Source organism: Papilio machaon, chromosome 28 (genome assembly GCF_912999745.1).
Source record: "Papilio machaon chromosome 28, ilPapMach1.1, whole genome shotgun sequence".
In the NCBI taxonomy this organism is placed as follows: Eukaryota; Metazoa; Arthropoda; class Insecta; order Lepidoptera; family Papilionidae; genus Papilio; species Papilio machaon.
In genome coordinates this window covers 3,408,695-3,428,360 of record NC_060013.1, presented here as the reverse complement: position 1 = coordinate 3,428,360, position 19,666 = coordinate 3,408,695, and the positions used below count along the sequence as shown (strand labels likewise).

The 19,666-nt window shown below is 36.3% G+C and overlaps 4 protein-coding genes across 4 annotated transcripts in view; 1 reads left to right on the top strand and 3 right to left on the bottom strand.

Moving 5' to 3' along the window:
* The window catches only part of LOC106709652 (unextended protein), a 35,354-nt gene extending 34,416 nt beyond the window's left edge, over nt 1-938 (bottom strand). Inside the window, exon 1 of the mRNA XM_045684974.1 lies at nt 526-938. Coding sequence (XP_045540930.1) covers nt 526-911 — 386 coding nt within the window. The 5' untranslated portion in view covers nt 912-938. The remainder of the gene's footprint in view (nt 1-525) is intronic.
* Nucleotides 939-1,727: 789 nt separating this feature from the next.
* LOC106707605 (proteasome subunit alpha type-2) lies at nt 1,728-4,517 on the bottom strand. The gene is made up of 6 exons (XM_045685042.1): nt 4,439-4,517; nt 4,177-4,253; nt 3,981-4,079; nt 3,217-3,373; nt 2,397-2,552; nt 1,728-1,936 (listed from the first exon to the last, which is right to left on the bottom strand). The coding sequence occupies exons 1-6, from the start codon at nt 4,477-4,479 to the stop codon at nt 1,762-1,764; spliced, it is 705 nt and encodes a 234-aa protein (XP_045540998.1). The 5' UTR covers nt 4,480-4,517; the 3' UTR covers nt 1,728-1,761.
* Nucleotides 4,518-4,794: 277 nt separating this feature from the next.
* LOC106709655 lies at nt 4,795-7,946 on the top strand. The gene is made up of 4 exons (XM_045685068.1): nt 4,795-5,183; nt 5,424-5,589; nt 6,320-6,482; nt 7,538-7,946. The coding sequence occupies exons 1-4, from the start codon at nt 4,877-4,879 to the stop codon at nt 7,910-7,912; spliced, it is 1,011 nt and encodes a 336-aa protein (XP_045541024.1). The 5' UTR covers nt 4,795-4,876; the 3' UTR covers nt 7,913-7,946.
* A 3,511-nt stretch (nt 7,947-11,457) lies between these two features.
* LOC106709646 (poly [ADP-ribose] polymerase tankyrase) overlaps nt 11,458-19,666 on the bottom strand; it is a 49,686-nt gene continuing 41,477 nt past the window's right edge. The window contains exons 16-26 of the mRNA XM_045684880.1: nt 19,038-19,111; nt 18,311-18,543; nt 17,761-17,871; nt 17,647-17,712; nt 17,150-17,262; nt 16,285-16,448; nt 15,287-15,516; nt 14,897-15,059; nt 13,851-13,977; nt 12,316-12,472; nt 11,458-11,674 (exon numbers count right to left, since the gene is read on the bottom strand). Of these exons, the coding sequence (XP_045540836.1) occupies nt 11,609-11,674; nt 12,316-12,472; nt 13,851-13,977; nt 14,897-15,059; nt 15,287-15,516; nt 16,285-16,448; nt 17,150-17,262; nt 17,647-17,712; nt 17,761-17,871; nt 18,311-18,543; nt 19,038-19,111 (1,504 nt within the window). The 3' untranslated portion in view covers nt 11,458-11,608. The remainder of the gene's footprint in view (nt 11,675-12,315; nt 12,473-13,850; nt 13,978-14,896; nt 15,060-15,286; nt 15,517-16,284; nt 16,449-17,149; nt 17,263-17,646; nt 17,713-17,760; nt 17,872-18,310; nt 18,544-19,037; nt 19,112-19,666) is intronic.

The following is a 19,666-nucleotide window of genomic DNA, read 5'->3' as shown; positions in this document are numbered from 1 at the left end:
AAATTAAGAACGAATCATTCTTTCGTTCAATGTTAAAAATGCTCCAACGTTAATTATCGAATGAAATTAATTTAAGAATCTTAATAATTTCTTATTATTTCGTAAATCAATCGAATTATTACAATCGAAAATACATACAAAAAAAAACATCCTTCAATGAAGTAAGAAAAGTAACAAAATGATCGTAAAAAACTTCAATCAGCTTTAACAAGTCAATTGGGAGGAATTAGTGACCAACAAGTGGTTGTAATTTTAAAACCGTAAAATACATTTAAAGTAATTATCTAATGTTTTTCAAGGTAATTATCAATTTAAACTTTCAAATTTTCATTCGAGGTTTACGTAATAAATTGAAATAAAAATTCGTATGTATATGAAAAATTCGAACATCGCGATCTATTGGCGTAAACCAGCTGATGTATAACAGAGAAATAAAAAAAATGACGAACAAAAACACAAAGTACACGGTTTGCACTTGTATTGAATATGTTATCTGTCCATTTGGTACACTTAATGAGGACTTACGGTTCATATTGTGCGTTCGCCCCGATGACGTCATTGGCTTCCAAAAATAAGCTCTCTCCTTGGTTATACCACACTCCATCAGGCCCTTTTGCACAGAAGAACAACTTTTTCGCAACAGGTACGATCAATTCGACGTTTTTAGTAGACTTTTCTTCGAGAAAACGGCCCTCGCAGTCCCCACCACGAGCCGCCGGCACCTCGGTTAACGACCACACATCGAAATCTAACCCGTTCACATTCAAATTGTAAACACATTTTAACTCGGAACACGCTTTTTCATTTACGTCCACCGAAAATATCCATGGTCCGGACGATGCGTTCGCTATATTCAATAAAAATAATAATAGAAAAACACCACTAGTCCGTAAAGAACGCACTGCCGCCATGACAACTGCCACTTGAATGAAGTAAATGAGCAATGAACAAGTGCGAAGTGAACAGCGATCGAGATTCCGCGACTCGAATGACTGGACCAAACGTTCTCATTCGCTCTCAGATAGTGTTGTTCTTTATGAATTATTATCGAAATCGATTTGATGTAAATCAAGGTGACTTATTTTTTAACTTGTTTTTGAAGAAATAAATTCAAGTTAAAGTTACTAAAATTATTTTCTTTACTAGCTATTATTAGCATCTATATGTATAAAAGAAAGTCGTGTTAGTTACACTATTTATAACTCAAGATCGTTCGAACTGATTTAGCTGAAAATTGATGGGGAGGTAGCTTAGAACTAGAACTTTTTTATCTTATGTGCTTTTTTTTTATTCCGCTCGGACGGAGTCGCGGGTAAAAGCTAGTTTGTATTATATTTTGTTGGCGGCTCCACATTAGTGCCGCGGTTCGTTAAAGTTCATGCTCGTTCACTGCCTTGTTCTCCGATCGAAGTCAATGTTTGGTCCCGCGAAGGGTTCGCGAGTAACTCATCTCCAGTCTATTTATTTTATATTAATATTAATTATTATGATATTACCAACCACATTCTTTTTTTCCAACGATTTAATAATTTTCTACATTTAAATAGATAAGTTTCTACAGCAATGTTATTGCAGCAGCAGTTTCCACGTCCACTTCACGGCAACTTTCACAAACGAATCTAATCCCGCGAAGGTAATCACTTGTGTATGAATTCACATAGCTAATGTAGAGCCGCCATGTAAATTACAGCTCATTATTCAGGGAAAAAGGAAATAAAACACATAAATACAAACAAAATTTTATTTTCTTTATATTAATAATTAAGGTATGTTCGCGAGGTAATCCTTGACGTGTGAGGGTTCAAGTCTACGGAAACCGTTTGAGTCACAGATGCCCACCTCAATATTATCAGCTGTCATTTGACCTTCGAAGCCCTCCTTGAGAGTTAAAATTGCAGTATGGACTGCATCATCTAGTTCCAATTCCTCGGTATACCTAAACACAAGATCTAAATGTCAAAAATATTCTCGCTCGAATAGGGGAAGTAGATAAGTACTAAAACCTCATAGAACTGACAACAATCAGACAAACAATTTTATGGTTCTCTGCTGATGTGAGCAGGACATCTAGACTTTATTTCTTTAGTTACTCATCATCATCACCCTGGCCTTTTCCCACTCACATGGGGTCGGCACACAAGGTTTTATAAACCTTAAAGTTTTGGCTTAAATTTTTACGGCCACCTGCTTGTTGCAAACCCTACTTCTGAGTTACTGTTCATTCCTTTAGTTACTGTATACAGTTAGAAGTAGCTGAGAATAAAGCATGAGACTTTGAACGGAAGACAATTTTAAGCATTGTTGGGACATAAAGTGATGGAGCAAAGCAACTAGTACAATGTTTCTTAGTGCAGTGGTCCCTGGCATCTTACCTAACTTCACATTGTATACTTTACCTTTTTTCTAAGAAAGTCTTCCCGTTATTAAAGTTCTTGCCCATGGCGGTGGCTTTCCAAGCAAAGTAGGCACCAGACGGGTCACACTGGAACAGATACGGCCTGCCTTCGTCCCAGCCGCATATAAGTAGAGATACACCAAACGGACGGACACCACTGTAAAATAAATTTTTATTAGTAGCTTTTCTTCTTCTTGAGGTGCCTCTCCGACTAGCGAAGGTTGGCGGTCAGTTCTCCATATTTCTGTTTATTATGTTTTGTTTTTTGTAGTAGCTTTTGGGAACATTCAAATATTTATTAATCAACTCAAATTGATGAAGTGCAGTTCACCCCACATTTCACTTGTGTAAAGTAGATCAGTGAACCGGTTCACAGCTCAACTCAATTGGTATTTAAAAATAGGTACTGTTTTGTCTTGCATTTCAAGATGCGAATTACAAGTCACCTGGCAGTATTAGATGAACTGTGAGCCAATTAAGTTGTAGCTAAATAGTTTACTAGACTTTTGAACTGGTTCACAATGTTTGTTGGAAACATCATTCATTTTAATCATCATCAGCTCACTATTTGTCCCCACTGAGGGGCTCGGAGCCTACCCCAAGTTAGGGGTGACTAGGCTTCACACATATCTTTGAATTTCTTCTCAGATATGTGGAGGTTGCCTCACGATGTTTTCCTTCACCGTAAGAACGTCGGATAAATGTACATATGTAAATCGAAAAACACATTTGAACAACATCATTGTAAGTCAAGTGCTTAACCCCTGAGCCGCCGACACTCGCTTCATTTTAATAATTGAAGAGAATATGTAACATCTTACCCAGACTGTGTGTACTCCTGCATCACTGTAGCAACTCGCTGCACCAGCTGTGCGGTAGGTATTGGCTCATGATACATCAGGTAGTACTGCTGTGCCATCTTACGAGCTCTGGTCACCAACAAACGGTAGTCAGGGCCCATGCCTGAGTAGACCATGCCTAGGATAGAGAAGGATTTTTATTAGGGGGCAAGTAAGCAGCATTGTCATTGATTTTATGTAATCATTGATGTAAATGAAAAAAAGCTTTTGGCGAGTAAGATCTGAACTTGTTTTATTCACAATTTTTTTGGGATTTCATCTCTCACATCCACTATATTGTATGTTTTGTGCCAATGTAATATACTCTGACACTAAGGTATGAATTAAATGACACCTCACTCGTCAAAATTGTTTTAGTGGTTCAGGCTCTTGACTGTCACAATGCAATTTGCATAAAAGTCACATACCTAAAAGATTGCAATATTTCCTCGCTCATAGATGATTTTTTCATATCTTTGGTACTGACTTATGAAGGACCATGTCTCTGACTTACAGAGGTTTCTAGCTTATCCAGGTTAGAATATATATGAAACTAGCTATCGCCCGCGACTCCGTCCGCGCGCAGTTAAAAAATGGGGAGGGGGGTATGAAAAATAGATGTTGGCAGATTCTCAGACCTACTGAATATGCTCACAAAATTTCATGAGAATCGGTCAAGCCGTTTCGGAGGAGTACGGGAACGAAAACTGTGACACGAGAATTTTATATATTAGATTTGAACTTACCGATATGACCAGTTATCATTTCAACTTTGTTCACACTGTGTTCATCATACAGAATACTTTTGTGTTTGTTCTCTGTTGCAATCACGACGCCATTCGATGCTGGAAGAAAATAATATCTACATTAGCACAAATACATTTTTGTCGAGTAAAAAATATTTTGACACCCACATAACCTCCATTTTATAAGAAAAATCACCTTTAATACCGACGGAGGTTCCGCCGGCGGCTACAGCAGCTAAAGCATATTCAATTTGCACCAATTTACCTGACGGGCTGGAATAAAAATGACTTAATATTTACAAATTCATTAAAACTTTTTGTCATACAATAAACAAAAATTCACATTATGAAATACGCATTATACAAGTTCTATATATAAGAATTGATAACAAGAAGTTCACTGAAGAAGTTTATACAGCTTAGAAGTTCTGATAAATAGTAAATACAATTATTTTTACCTAAAAGTTGTAAGAGAGAAACTATAACGCTCTGACGCCATGATTACAAAGCAAATTGTCAAAAATATTCAGCGCTGTCATGTTAACTGTAATTTAATATTGCGTTTAGAAATCCTTATGTGACGCTTTTAAAACATTTTTTTAATTGCAATATTTCTTATTTCATGAAAAATATTAATAAATTTAATTTTTCCTCCTACATTTTCATTGAAATATTTATTATTTTGAAGTTATTTAAAAGAATTTGCTATCAAAACGGCAAAAATCCAAGTATCTGTAGCGGATGCAATAGTAAAATCAACTCATTGGATGGTGTTTCGACCAATAGCATCGGGTTAACTTCGCTCAATATTTTGATTCAATGAAAATCGTATATTATATTTCTATTTATAAGTTTTATGATTACGATTAAAAATTTCGGTATTTCCAGTTGCAATAATGTTGACGGGCTTGCGTGGTGTTTCGCCAATGTCGGACGCGATGTCTGAAAGTACACTTGAAAGGAATCATGCTGAAAAAGCTCTCATAACGAAAACTCCTACTCACAGTCAGGTTTTTCTCAACAAGAATAATGGAAATAGTGTTAAAAACTATGCCGACAAGAATGGAAATGATGTTAGTAAGAACATGCATGGAGGACGAAAGACTTTTGCTTTTTGGACGCTCGTATGTTTGATGTTTGTTCTCGCTATTGGAAATTTGGTATTGATTTCTACGGTCTTCGCGGTTCTGAGACTTGGCTACGGTAATTTGTTTAATTTCTAGCAAAAAACGCACTCTATTTCATATCAGAATTTACTACTTACGCATATCCTCTTTCACACAACCATCCATACTTTCTTTCTCCATTCAATATCGTTATTTTCTTGTTCAGACTACTTAAAACACAGTTTTATAGCACTCAATAGTATGTATGAGTGTCAATTTTGATAAAGTCGTCATAACATTTCTTAACACCTGATCAGTTCCCTGACTAAACTTGTAGGTATGGAGAGTATGGAATTCTTACTAGACCATAATGCAGTCAAGTTCCTAGGAGCTATAGATTTGGACCATGTCTACAAGAGAGATGGTATACTTGAGAGCTTTCAAGACACACCAATGGCTATTAGCAGTGAAAATGGATCCATCACATTTAATTTACAGACAAGGTATGTCTAATGCTGTTTTAATTCATGTTTTTTTTTATCAATATGCCATTTTTATCTTTATCATAGCTGTCCCCCGTGACTCCGTCCGCGGTCAAAAAAAAACTTAATAATAGCACATAGTCTATATGTTTTTCCAAGCTATGTTCTACATCTGTGTTAAATTTCATCAAGATCTTACCTTCAAATTAACATCCATCCATCTAAATAAACACATTTATAATATTAGTAAGATTTTTGTATTACTAAGAGATATTATATTGAAATATTTAGATATAATTATTTAGTTTTATTAATTCCTCCCAAGTATGGTTGGCAACATGGAGTCTTAAAAAATAAGGCCAAAACTTTCAAGTTCATAAAACCTTGTGTGCCGATCCCATGTGAGTGGGGTAAGGACAGAGAGTTCTTCCAATGTAACTTTAAACTTTGACATTTTGACCATTGATTTTATATGATGTAAATCTTTGGATGGATGTATGTTTGTTAGAAGGTATCTCTAGAACTGATCTTAATGATTGGCACATAATAGAACATATTCTGGAAGACTATATGTAGAAGGCGGCTTTATTAAGTTTTTTTTGTTATATTCTAAACACAAAGTTGCGGGCCAAAGCTAGTATAAGCATAGACCAAAAGAATAGTACCAAAAAATATTAGAAATCTTTTCTTGCTTACCAAATTAAATGTATAATTTCATACTAATATTAATTATATTATGTCTTTCCTTAAGGTTGTCCCGATCTGATGCCAAGCTTATAGTGAACACATCAGGTGTATTTGTGAAGGGTGTCAGCTCATTGCAATTGGTAGATCCTGATTCCGGAGAGGTGGTGTTTAGTACCAATGCACCGGAGATGAACATCCCTGATGGTGTCAATAACTTGTTGGCTAAGGTAAGTTTGTTAAAACTACATCTTATTTTATCTTATATAAAAAATTCTCGTGTCACGGGGTTCGAACTTGAACTCCTCCTAAATGGCTTGACCGATTCTCATGAAATTTTGTGAGCATATTCAGTAGGTCTGAGAATCGGCCAACATCTATTTTTCATAACCCCCCCCCATTTTGTTTTTTTTAACTGCGCGGGACGGAGTCGCGGGCGACAGCTAGTATGTGCATCCTAATAGTTAAAGATAACTCATCACAGTTGTGGGTTCGAATCCCGAAATAAAACGGTTTGATCAATATTCTAGTACAAACCTTTGGGGAAGCTAACAAGAATCATTTAACAAAAATTACTAATTTTGATTTCTCTACATATAAAGAGGGGAGATTTGTTTGTTTGTATTGATGCTTCGAAACTACTGAACCTACTGATTTGAAAAATTGTTACACTGTTGTGAAACTACACTATCCCCGGGTGACATGGACTATATTTATTACTAGTTTTTTTTAAGCAACTACTATCTTACTAATATTATTAATGCAAGTGTTTAGACCAGTGATTGTCAAACTTATTTTCTTTCACCGCCCCCTTTGAAAATCAATTATATTTCAGAGCGCCCCTAATTTTTATTCAGCCCTAAAACTTAAAAACCACAATTTCATTACTTTAATTAATTTCAATGCCCCCCATTTTTTGGGTCCATTATCGCCCCCTCCTAGGTTTCAAACGCCTCCAAGGGGGCGTTATCGCACATTTTGGCAAACACTGGTTTAGATGGATGAATGGATGTTTGTTTGAAGTTATATATCTCCGGAACGGTTCAACGGATCTTGATGAAATTTGACATAGATGTAGAACATAGTCTGGAGAACACATAGCCTACTTATTAAGTATTTTTTTAATTCCTAGATAACTAGTTAATATATAAATGAAAAAGTTTTTATACTAGTGTAAATTTGAAAACCAACCAAAAAATGTTTATAACTTGATTAATAACATCTATAAAATAATTATTAAAATCGTATTAAAAAACAATGAGAAAAATAACAATAATAATTACAGCAAATCTCAACCAAACGCATCTCATCACCGATAGATGAAGATCTAATCATCAGATCGGAAACTGCTGCTCATTTGAGAGGAGCTGAAGGTACACGGATGGAATCTAAAGAGTTATTCTGGAGCGCTGACCAAGATATTTATTTGAAATCTATCAACGGTTCCGTTGTTCTAAGCGGTAAAGAAGGTGTATTTGTCGATGTAAGATATTTACCAATAGCTATGCCTTTAAATAAATCTGAAAAATATATAACGGGACAGTTCAAAGTGTGTGTTTGTATGCCTCAAGGGAAGTTGTTCAAAGTTGCAGTACCAACAGGACAAAAGGTTACTTGTTCTCATATAAATATGACTGGTGATTTGAATCCTTGCTTGTAGAGTTTAGGTAACTGGTGGGTAGTTTGAAATCGCTTTGTAGAAGATAGTTATGAAGGAAGTTATATAAAATAGTGTTAATATAATATTAAATTATAAATTATAATAGTAAATTTACTTTTTCTCGTCGAATTGTGAAATTTGTAACTAATGTAAATGCGAAAGATGGATGGATGATTGTTACAAGGTGTCTTAGGAACGGTTCAACGGATTTTGAATGGAGTCTGGAAGAACACAATTAAGTTTTTTTTATTATGGATGCGACAGCTATGTACTTCTAAGAGCGCAAGCTCAGAGGTTAAACACTTGACTTGCAATCTTTAGGTCCTGGGTTCGAATCCCGCCATGTAACAATGTGATTTATAATGTACATTTATCCGACGTTGTAATGGTGAAGGAATACATCAGTGATTCAACCTGCAAATAAATTCAACGAAGAAAGATATGTGTGAAGTCAACTCGCACTGGGCTATGATTGACAATGACCTAGTCACATCTAACTTAGTGTAGACTTAAAGCACAGAGAGATGGTACAGAGGGGATGAATGAGCTGATGATGATTTTTTCCCCGTTTTATAATTATTTCATCTTTTAAGTAATAAAAAGCTATTTATACTTATGTTGTAGTTGTTTAGTGTTAAATATGTAATAAATAATTACATTGAGCATTTAATGTTGAATAGAAATTAAATTGTATTTTGTTGTCCATAAGTTTATCTGTGAGTTCCCATTGACAAAACATGTATCAAAGAAGAATGTTTTACAGATATTCAGACAATGGGAACCACCGGTGAGTAGAACATTATCTAGTCAATTTTATAAGTGTAATATTATATTGTTTATTATTAAAAACTTTAAGAAAAATTGTTTGTTTTTTTTTTATTAAATCGACCTAAAAAAAAATTCTTCAAAAATTTAACGTCTCACGGCCATTAAATTGTATTTAATTTCTATCAAATCTAATAAGATTGAATGATGACTATAAAAGTGTAAGATCGTTGTATGTATGGATTGTGGTTACGCCGTTTTTGCGTTTGGTCGTTGCATCCTTTCCCGTCCTTTTCCCGCACAGTACAGGTGAGCGAGAAGGACGCGCCCCGCAATCGCACGTTTTTGAAAATACATAATGGCTGAAATCGTCGTCGTTGTGCGTGTGCCGCTCCGCAACTTTTTATTCGAAAAAGTTTTTAAAGTGAGTGCGGGTTCGTGCTGGAGGTGTCCAGAAGCAGGAGAAGTCCGGAGAAAAGAGACAAGGTACTGTGCTTCCTTCCTTTAGCAGAACTGCCTCAATTATCGTATTCCCGCAGTTTTGTACTCGTCCCACCGTGCAACGACCAACTATAAGAACCTTTGCATTACCGCGTTTACAGATTGTGTGAAAGAATTGTCTAAAGGATTGAATTCAGATGTTACGACTGATATAGATGTATGGAAGAATACATACTGTACCGGATAGTATAGAGTAGGGAAATGGACAGCTTGAACGGGAAGGAAAATCTGCGATGAACATTTTCTGTTGGAGTTTCCGTAGCAGTTGTTTTCTAAAGAAAAACAATATATAAAATCCACAAAATATATATCATTCTACATACACACATACAAACATTTCTACACAAGACTTCAATATATACAACAGTATAATAAAAAAAAATTATTAATAAAAATTATTGCTATTTTAAAGTTATTAATTTCGATAGTTTTCTTTTTTATTTTATAAAAAAATACCTTCTTTTTCAATTATATTCAATAATACCAAAATATTTTTATACAATTATACTAAAAAAAAAAAAATGTACAATACATGAGCGGTTTTCTACCATTGTAGCTATTCAAAATAATGCCTTGTTTACATTATTCCAGTACAGTAAGACATCACTGGCGCCAGTTATTTTTTACGTTATGCCAGTTGCATGCCAGCGATGATTTTGTGAGCTACTGTTCGATTGTACTGGCAATATTTCTGGTTTACATTATTCCAGTATTCCAGCCTACAATTGACATAATTAAATGCTAATTGGCGCGTAAGCCCATACAGTCCATGACAAGTGAGCGCTACTGTCCTACTGTACTGGAATTATGCAAACCTGGCATAAAGTGTGCAAACTTTGTTCTATTTGATTTCCAGTGTTTATTAAAAACTTTGTTGAGATTCAATTATTCTGCTATGAATTATTAAATTGTTTTTTTTTTAAATTATTAACCATTTATAAGTTATTCACATATGTATAACCTCAAAATGGAGGTTTTGGAGCACAAATATGATTTGTGTTAGAAAGCCTCTGGAGGACTATTTTTGTGGTAAATTTCTCCAGTGTGACAAGAAAGATGTTGTACGACAAGAATCTTGTGACATTTTTTTGACATTGATATAATTTGATATCTAAGAGTGTGAGCTATTTTAAAGTCACTTAAGCCAACCGGGTCAGATAAAATTATCTGACTATAAAAATGTAAAAAAAAAATTACGTATTCATTAATTCTTTAATGAATAAAAACTATACTCGAATTCAATGAAAATGAGAAATTATATTGACAATATTATTTATTGTCTATGGATTTATTTTGACATGTCTGTTTTTAACACTGACGTCTATAAATGGACTGGCTATACGACGTAGTATTTTGTGCCTATTTGATTTCCGTCATTTTGGCATTGATAGTAGCGGATTGTAGCGGTGGTGTGAATTTGAACTAATAATTGATAATAAACTGTCAGAAACATAGAGATAGGCCTAGAAATAGATGGATGGATTGTGTAAAAGGTGACATGACCAGAAAGGGGGTGAAAATTGAGATGATGGCAGACAGATTTGTAGGAGGGTAACCTGGTGCACCGATCCTACGTAACTGGTACAAGGTCAGGGAGATGGATGAAAACATAAACAGACGCGTTTAAATTGAAACGAAAAAAAACTATTATTTCTAACAAAGATTTATCAATTTTATAGGTTATTAGGTCTGAACATCCTTGTAAAGGTAATTTCTTTTTTAAATAGGATTGTTATAATTTCTCATTTGTATTGAATTCCACTATATATGAAAAAAAAAAATTAAGGAATATTTATCTTATGTGAATTTAAAAAAGCCTCTTTTGATAATAAATGTTAGAAAGAAATAATTAGCTGCCTTCAAATTTAACATAAAACATGTCAAATATAAAAATAGAATACCGCCATTTCAAAGATGACAGCTTTGTTTTTTAATTTAAAAGCAATGTCAATTAAGTCCAAAATCGTATTATTTATATTAAATTACAATTAAAATATATTTACACTATAGTTTTATTTAAATTATAGATTATATTTGTCTAACTAATGTCTTGTTTCACATGACCACAGACAATATGCTATTGTTTCACATTTCGACCATAGACAACAGACTTAACTATCCAGCTTCAGGTGAAAGCCATAGATTTTTTTTAAAACTGTGTTGTTTACTATAACGTTTATAAAGAACTGATTTTATTGTGTTTTACATTTCGAGAATAGACAATCTGTTTATACCACATTTTACATGACTGTTTTATTTTTAATAATTTGTCCAATTTTAAAACAAAATGTTCAAATGTCTTGTTTCATTTCGTGCATAGATAAATAGTTTAATACTGTTTCACATTTCGACCACAGACAAAATGTTTGTCATGTTTGACATATGGAGCATAGATAATGCATTATAAAACTATCACAAAAACATTAGATGTTAAGCTGTTCCAGTGCTGATCTCTTCATTGACTATCTGGTAAGTTATTAAGTATTCGGGATAGGCCTGGAATAAAAAAATACAAAATTAATAAACCGTGGAATAAATATAGGGCTATCTAACTAACTAACTTTGGATGGATGGATGTTTGAAGTTATCTCCGGAACAGTTCAACAGACCTTGATGAAATTTGCCACAGATGTAGAACATACTTTTGAAGAACAAATAGACTACTTGTCTACCCACGGGCGTAATTTTTTTTTTGTGACTGACGAGCCACTGTTTGCCTTGAAGAGGCATTTACAGTTCCACCGGGCTTGAGGTGGCCGGGCGCAGATGACGATTAGCCTAAACCTCGTTTATTAGCAACTAAGCTCGAGGGTTCCCTCAGGAGTCTCGGCTCGGGCCGTTACTTCAATATTATAACCGGATTGGACCACGGGTGTAAGATTTGTGAATCGTCTTGTACAAAATCCCGCATGTTCTCGATCTGACTTCGAAATACTTCTACCAAGCGCACTTATACATTTCTTTTAAATGTTTAACTTCATCTGTATTAAATGGTTACATGTGAAAAGACCATCTGTAATGGCTTGTTGTAAATAAGTTATAAACAGAGATTATAGTCTTAGAAACCTACGATTAGTCAGAAGGTCAAGTTATTCGTTTAGTATATTGAGTGTGTTGTGGTTAGTTATTTTTTTTACCTGTTCTCCTCTGTATACGACGTATTCAGGGAAGCAGAGTCCGCCATGGCTGGGTCTGCCCGCCACACTGTGGTGTCCGGGCGGGGCGTGCGCCATCTTCATTGCACTCGACAGTTGGAATGCCCGACCCAGTGTTACACGACACAGTAACATTTGTCTGAGGAATACATAATATTTATATCAAACTAGTTGTCGCCTGCGATTCCGTCCGTGCGGTAGTAAAAAAAAAAAAAGTAGCCTATGTGTTCTTCCAGACTATGTTCTATATCTGTGACAAATTTCATCAAGATTTGTTGAGCAGTTATGGAGATACTTTCTTGTATCTATCCATACATCTAAACATTCGCATCTTATATATATAAAAGAAAGTCGTGTTAGTTACACTATTTATAACTCAAGAACGGCTGAATCGATTTGACTGAAAATTGGTGGGCAGGTAGCTTAGAACCAGGAAACGGACATAGGATAACTTTTACCCCGTTTCCTATTTTTTATTCCGCGCGGACGGAGTCGCAGGTAAAAGCTAGTATATAATATTAGTAAGATTGAGTAAAACGTTCAATTTGCAAATGTTAAAATTCAAAAGTTCAAATGACAAAGGTTGGGAATTATCGTTACCATGGCAACCACCGTTGCTGCTATTGGCTTGTAATTTTTGTCTCTTTCTCGTAAAACGATTTTTATCAATTTACTCACCCTTTAAGTTAAATGTCGTGAAAATATATATCCTAAAGCGTGTCGTAAGTACAAGACATTATATTACAAAAATATACTGCAATTGCTGAGATCTTGCGTTACAAAGAAATGTGTTTTTACTTCTTTATTAGAGTTTAGAGTTAATCTTACTAATATTATAAATGCGAAAGTTTAGATGGATGTTTGTTTAAAGTTATCTCCGGAACAGTTCAACAGATCTTGATGAAATTAGTCACAGATGTAGAACATAGTCTGGAAGTACATATAGACTACATATTAAGTTTGTATTTAATGCCACGCGAACAGAGTCGCGGGCGACAGCTAATATTTTATAATTCACGAGTTTCAGTGTAAAATATACTTTGTCTATGATATAATTATGATTGTGTGATATACCTAGAGCGTTGGTGACTCAAAGGTTAAGCAATGCAATCTGCATGTCCTGGGTTCGAATCCTGCCATGTACTAATATATTTTTCGATTTACATATATACATCTATATATATAAAAGAAAGTCGTGTTAGTTACACCATTTATAACTCAAGAACGGCTGAATCGATTTGACTGAAAATTGGTGGGCAGGTAGCTTAGAACCAGGAATAGGAAATAGGATAATTTTTACCCCGTTTTCTTTTCTTTTTTTTATTCCGCGCGGATTTAGTCGCGGGTAAAAGCTAGTTTGAAATAAATCAGTGACGCTGCACATATCTGAGAAGAAATTCAATGATATGTGTGAAGTCAACTCGCACTTGGCTATAGTTGACTATGACCTAGTCACATCTAACTTAGTGTAGACTCAGAGCATGAGAATGGTGATGATGATGATGATGATAATATACCTATGACAGAGATAACAGCTGCGGTCTTTGTGAGCGGGACATCCGGAACCTCCGCCGAAGCCGTACACGTACTGGTTACTCTTAGAGGAGTGCTCCGCGAAATATATCCCAGCTCCGAACATACCACCTGATTGATGACACATTAAATACTGTATTAATACAAATATATAGTTAAATATGGGTTTTAACACTTTGACAGCCGCTGTACGATATTATTGAACATGAGTTTTTTTTTTAAATATCATAAGATAGAGACACATAGACATTGATTTTGCCTTATTTTGACTTATAAGTGATTTATATTGACTTATTGCGTCTTTTTTTAATTATAAGTGACTTTTATTGTCTTATAAGTGATTCATAGCGTCGTTTTTGACTCATAAGTGACTTATATTGACTTCGAGTGTCTTATTTTGACTTATAAGAGACTTATTAGTGACTTTTATTGACTTGTAGTAGCTTATTTTGACTTATAAGCGACTTATAGCGTCTTTTTTTGACTTTTAGTGGCTTATTTTGACTAATAAGAGACTTATTAGTGACTTTTATTGACTTGTAGTAGCTTATTTTGACTTATAAGCGACTTATAGCGTCTTTTTTTGACTTTTAGTGGCTTATTTTGACTTATAAGAGACTTATTAGTGACTTTTATTGACTTGTAGTAGCTTATTTTGACTTATAAGCGACTTATAGCGTCTTTTTTTGACTTTTAGTGGCTTATTTTGACTAATAAGAGACTTATTAGTGACTTTTATTGACTTGTAGTAGCTTATTTTGACTTATAAGCGACTTATAGCGTCTTTTTTTGACTTTTAGTGGCTTATTTTGACTTATAAGAGACTTATTAGTGACTTTTATTGACTTGTAGTAGCTTATTTTGACTTATAAGCGACTTATAGCGTCTTTTTTGACTTATATTGACTTATAGTGCCTTATTTTGACTTATAAGAGACTAATATTGATTTTTTAAGTGATTCATATTGTCTTAAATGCATTTGTTCTGACTTATAATGGTTAATAATGACTTAAAATAATAATAAACAGACCGATATAAGCGTGTCTTTCATCGAAGCCTTTTTGTACGATGGCGTTGATGAATGGTGAGCCGTGGAAGAGCATACGCTCGTTGGGTGCTCCCGCCTCTTCGGAGACCTCGTTACGTCTGTGCTGATAGCGCTCCCACAAACGACCGTTCACTATCTTTTGTATCTGCAATGACATATTACATAAATAATAATAGACATATAGAGAGAAGTATTCGTAGCATGAATGAGTCATGTTAGAAATACTCCGGAGACCTTTTTTGTGGTAAATTATCCCAGTGGAAAGATGTTTGTTGCAACAACTTCGGTTACTAAAATTATAAGTTACAGGAAGAGCAAGGACGGAACTATCTTTACATTGAGAGAGATACAGGACATTATATTTCTACTCACCCTAACAACACGATATCTGGAGAACTGTCCCCCCACGTGGTCGCGATGTGCGCGTACAGAGTCCTGCATCTCACGCTCCAGCATTGAGTACTCGCTGCACCCCGCCCCTTCGCCCCCTACCACGCCCCCAGACACGCCCCCAACACCGCCGGCCACGCCCCCAACACCGCCGGCCACGCCCCCACACTCCTCCGGCACAACCTCCACAAGCGTCGTGCCCCCGTAGTACTCTGTAATGTGTCAATGTTACATTTCTTTATAAAATGTATGTTTATTGTTTTGTTCGGAAAGTCATTACGTTTTGTATTTCTATTTTGGGGGCGTTCATAAATTACGTGAGGTGTTTTTTTTAAATTTCAGACCCTCCCTCCCCCTTGGTGAGATGTCGTGAGATTTTATTCAACCAACTCCCCCCATCCCCCAATCTCACGTAAGATTTTTCAAAATGTGGGTTTCTTATTAAACGCGTTAGATTATTATTGTAAAAAGAAAAGAAAATTTGCTTCGTGTTTTTATTTACGACTAGCGTTAGTTAAGACTAGTAATTAATATCGCTGAGAGTTTAATTATAAGTGTAATCAAAATTCCATGATATTTACTGAGACCCCCCCTCCCTCCAACGTAAGATTAGGTGAGATTTACTCGACCCCCTCCCCCTTAAACATCTCACGTATTTTATGAACGCCCCTTTTCTATATTTAATAATGCCTTTATCATCTCCAACCGATCTTCCGGGACGTGGTAGATCTTCGTCGGTAAGTCTAGAAAAAACGAAATGACCTTCTGACACCCTATTGTATGCAAATACGGATGTCTATGGACTAGGATCACTTCGCTATCAACGAGTTCAGATGGCCGTTTGCTCGTTTGCCATCTTTTAATATAATTTCATTCCTCCACCACCATACTCATCAGACAAAACTTGGAATTACTTCCACTTCACTATACTTCACTTCAAAATATAGCCTTAAATCTAACTTTTTATTAAATCTACATACCAGACTGTGCCTGTAAAGTTTGTCTCGCGGCTTTGATCAGTCGATGTCGGTGTCCATACGCGGCCACGCCTACAGCACGCAAATCCTCGTGCGACATCTCAGACAAGATGTCCACTGAGATCTGTTCTCGTTCCAACACGCACCACAATTGTTCCAGACCGATCCTGGATCAATTACATCGGTTGTAACGACATATCGGTTATAATGACCAAACATTTAACTATAGTATAAAGTAATATAGAGCGTCGGTGGCTCAGGGGTTAAGCACTTGACTTGCAATCTGCAGGTCCTGGGTTCGAATCCCGCCATGTACCAATGTGTTTTTCGATTTTCGATTTACATATGTACATTTATCCGACGTTCTTACTGTGAAGGAAAACATCTTGATGCTGCACATATCTGAGAAGAAATTCAATGACATGTGTGAAGTCAACCCGCACTTGGCCAGCGTGGTTAACTATGGCCGAGTCACCCCTAAAATTGGGGTAGGCTCCGAGCCCCTCGGTGGGGACGTGAGCTGATGATGATGATAAAGTAATATATACTATAAGCCTTTTTTGACTTACGTCAGGCAAAAAAACGCCTTCAAAAGTTGAGTTAGAAGACATTTACTAAATCTCGTACTATATTTTGACCAACACTTAATATTAGTTGAAATTTTGGACAAGTTCTAGTAATATATCTAAAATTATATTTATTTATCTTTAAAAAAAATCTTACTAATATTATAAATGCGAAAGTTTAGATTGATGTTTGAAGGTATCTCAAGAACGGCTCAACGGATCTTGATGTAATTTGACACAGATGTAGGTGTCTCAGAAACCTACTATAAACAGTCTCACAGACGTGTAGTGTAGAGTGTTACCTGGCGAGGAAGGTCTGTAAGGACTCAGAGGTAGAGAGTGCGGAGGCTGGTCTGCCGGCCGCGTCCTCTAAACTGCCTCGAGAACCTTCCGCCCAGTAGTTGCTGGGCATTACCTGATATTTCAAATTTTATATGTTTTATCAACGAAATAAATAAAACAAAGTAAATAAGTATTGAATATTACAAAATTAACAATTAAGTAGTAAACTAACGAAACTTGACATTAGAAGAAATCATTTCTCTGAAATCAATGTCTATAATATGAAAAAAAAAAAAAAATGTATTGCCGCTTGTATATTTATGGTCTGTCACAAACAGATGCAAAAATAAAATGGCATGAAGCATAGACAATACAGTGCGAGGAAAGAGACAGAATTATAGTAAAACCTATGTATTAGAACAGTCAGTGTCGCTAATGTTTTACTTCTCCATACATATTGACTACGAATAACGAAATTATCGCAGTTCCGCTGTTACTCTATCATCAAAGTACTCACAGGCGGCGCTAGTGTGGCAGTCTCTCCGGAGGGCAGTCGTATGGGCAGACGGGGCGGGGCGGGGGGCTGCGGGGGCGGGGCCGGCACGCCCCCCGCGCCCCCCACACCCCCCGCCGCGCCCGTCATCGCGTCCTGCAGCAGCGAGCGCACGTCATCAGCCCCCGCCAGCTCTAGCGCTGTCTGACCTTCTTGGTTCTTTAGGAACGGGTCTGCGCCGTGTGCGAGCTGAAAGAGATATCCTATTGAGGTAGAATGCAAGAGTGAAAGATACAAATTATCACTATATCGCGTATTTATGTACTTTACTAATTCAGTCGAAGCGAGAGTCATCATTCTGTCCCGACACAGGACCTCTCTATGCGAGAAGCTCGGCTTAGAGAGAAACCTTTACAAGCTAGAATATCCTTGTGGTCTGTGGGCATGTGGGCGTGGACTGTGAACATGTGGGAGTGGTCTATGACCATGTGGGTGTGGTTTGTGGACTTGTGGACATGGTTTTGTGGACTTGTGGGTGGGGTCTGTGTGCATGTGGGCGTGGTCTGTGGACATGTGGGAGTGGTCTATGGACATGGTCTGTGAGGATGTGGGCGTGGTGTGTGGGCACGTGGGTGTGATCTGTGGGCATGTGGGCGTGGTCTGTGGGCATGTGGGCGTGACAACTCACCAGTAAAGCGCACAGCTGTGTGCGCGCTTTATGCGCCGCTTCATGCAATGGTGTAAAACCCCATCTGTCAGCGGCATTGGGCGGTGTTCCGGCTCGTAATAGTAACGCTGCTAATTCAAGATGTCCGTACGACGCCGCATTATGTAAAGGTACAAGCCCGCCTTTGTCCCGTGCGGAGACAGCCGCCCCCGCTTCTAGTAACGCCTCCGCGACTTCTAAGTTATTATACCCAGCTGGAAATAAAACTTATCTGTCTAATACTAGCTTTTGTTCGCGACTTTGTCTGCACAGAATTAAAAGAAAAGAATGAAAAGTATCCCGTTTTACGAAGATATATATTTTTTTAACACGATCCACCCCCTACAACCTACATGGATGACTGGTCTGGAATAGTGCATAGGCTATTTATTTTCATTTCAATTTATATAACAAAACTTAAGTAAGAGCACCGACGCTCTTTAGGCTCAGAGTTTAGGCACTTAACTCGCAATCTGCAGGTCCTGATGTATTTATCAATTTTCAATTTACATATGTACATTTATCCTAAGTTCTTACTGTGAAGGAAAACATCTTGATACTGCACATATCTGTGAAGAAATTCAATGATATGTGTGAAGTCAACTCGCACTGGGCTATAGTTGACTATAACCTAGTCACATCTAACTTGAGGTAAACTCCGAGCATGAGAGTGGGGACGTATAGTGAGCTGATGATGAACAGAACTTACCGGCAAGATGTAGCGGCGTTGAGTTCCTACCGTGAGCATCTCTGCAGTTGACATTCTGTGCTGTGATTAATTTCCTATAAGAAATGTACTGGTATAGTGTTACAAAGGCATATCAAGACGAGAACCACCTTCAGTAATGAAGTATTCGAAGTAGAAGAAATGCTACAAACTTATACGATCTATTTATCGCGATTTTATTTAAGAAAATATACTTAGGTGTAGAAAATGACACATAAGATATGACAAGATACATACAGTTAAGGATTTTAGAATTAACATAATCAGATTTGTCTAACATTTCAGAGAGCACAGTTAAAACGAACTGAAGAATTTTGTTAGAAAAGAAGTTTGTTAGTAAAAATACCTAAACATTAAAATGTAAACTAAAACTACTGGTGTAATTTGAACTGTATGTTGTATAATTGTTTCTTTTAAAGTGAATTTTGTTAATTCTTAGAGAAATCATCATCAACATGCCCTTATCCCTATGTAGGGTCGGCACAGTATGGAGTACATACATCTCTATGAGCCAACATTTCTGAATTAAAGAAAAAATCTGTCTGAATTCTTAGAAAAATAAAGATCGTAGACCACACCTTTATCTATTTTTGCAACAAGGGTGGCTGACG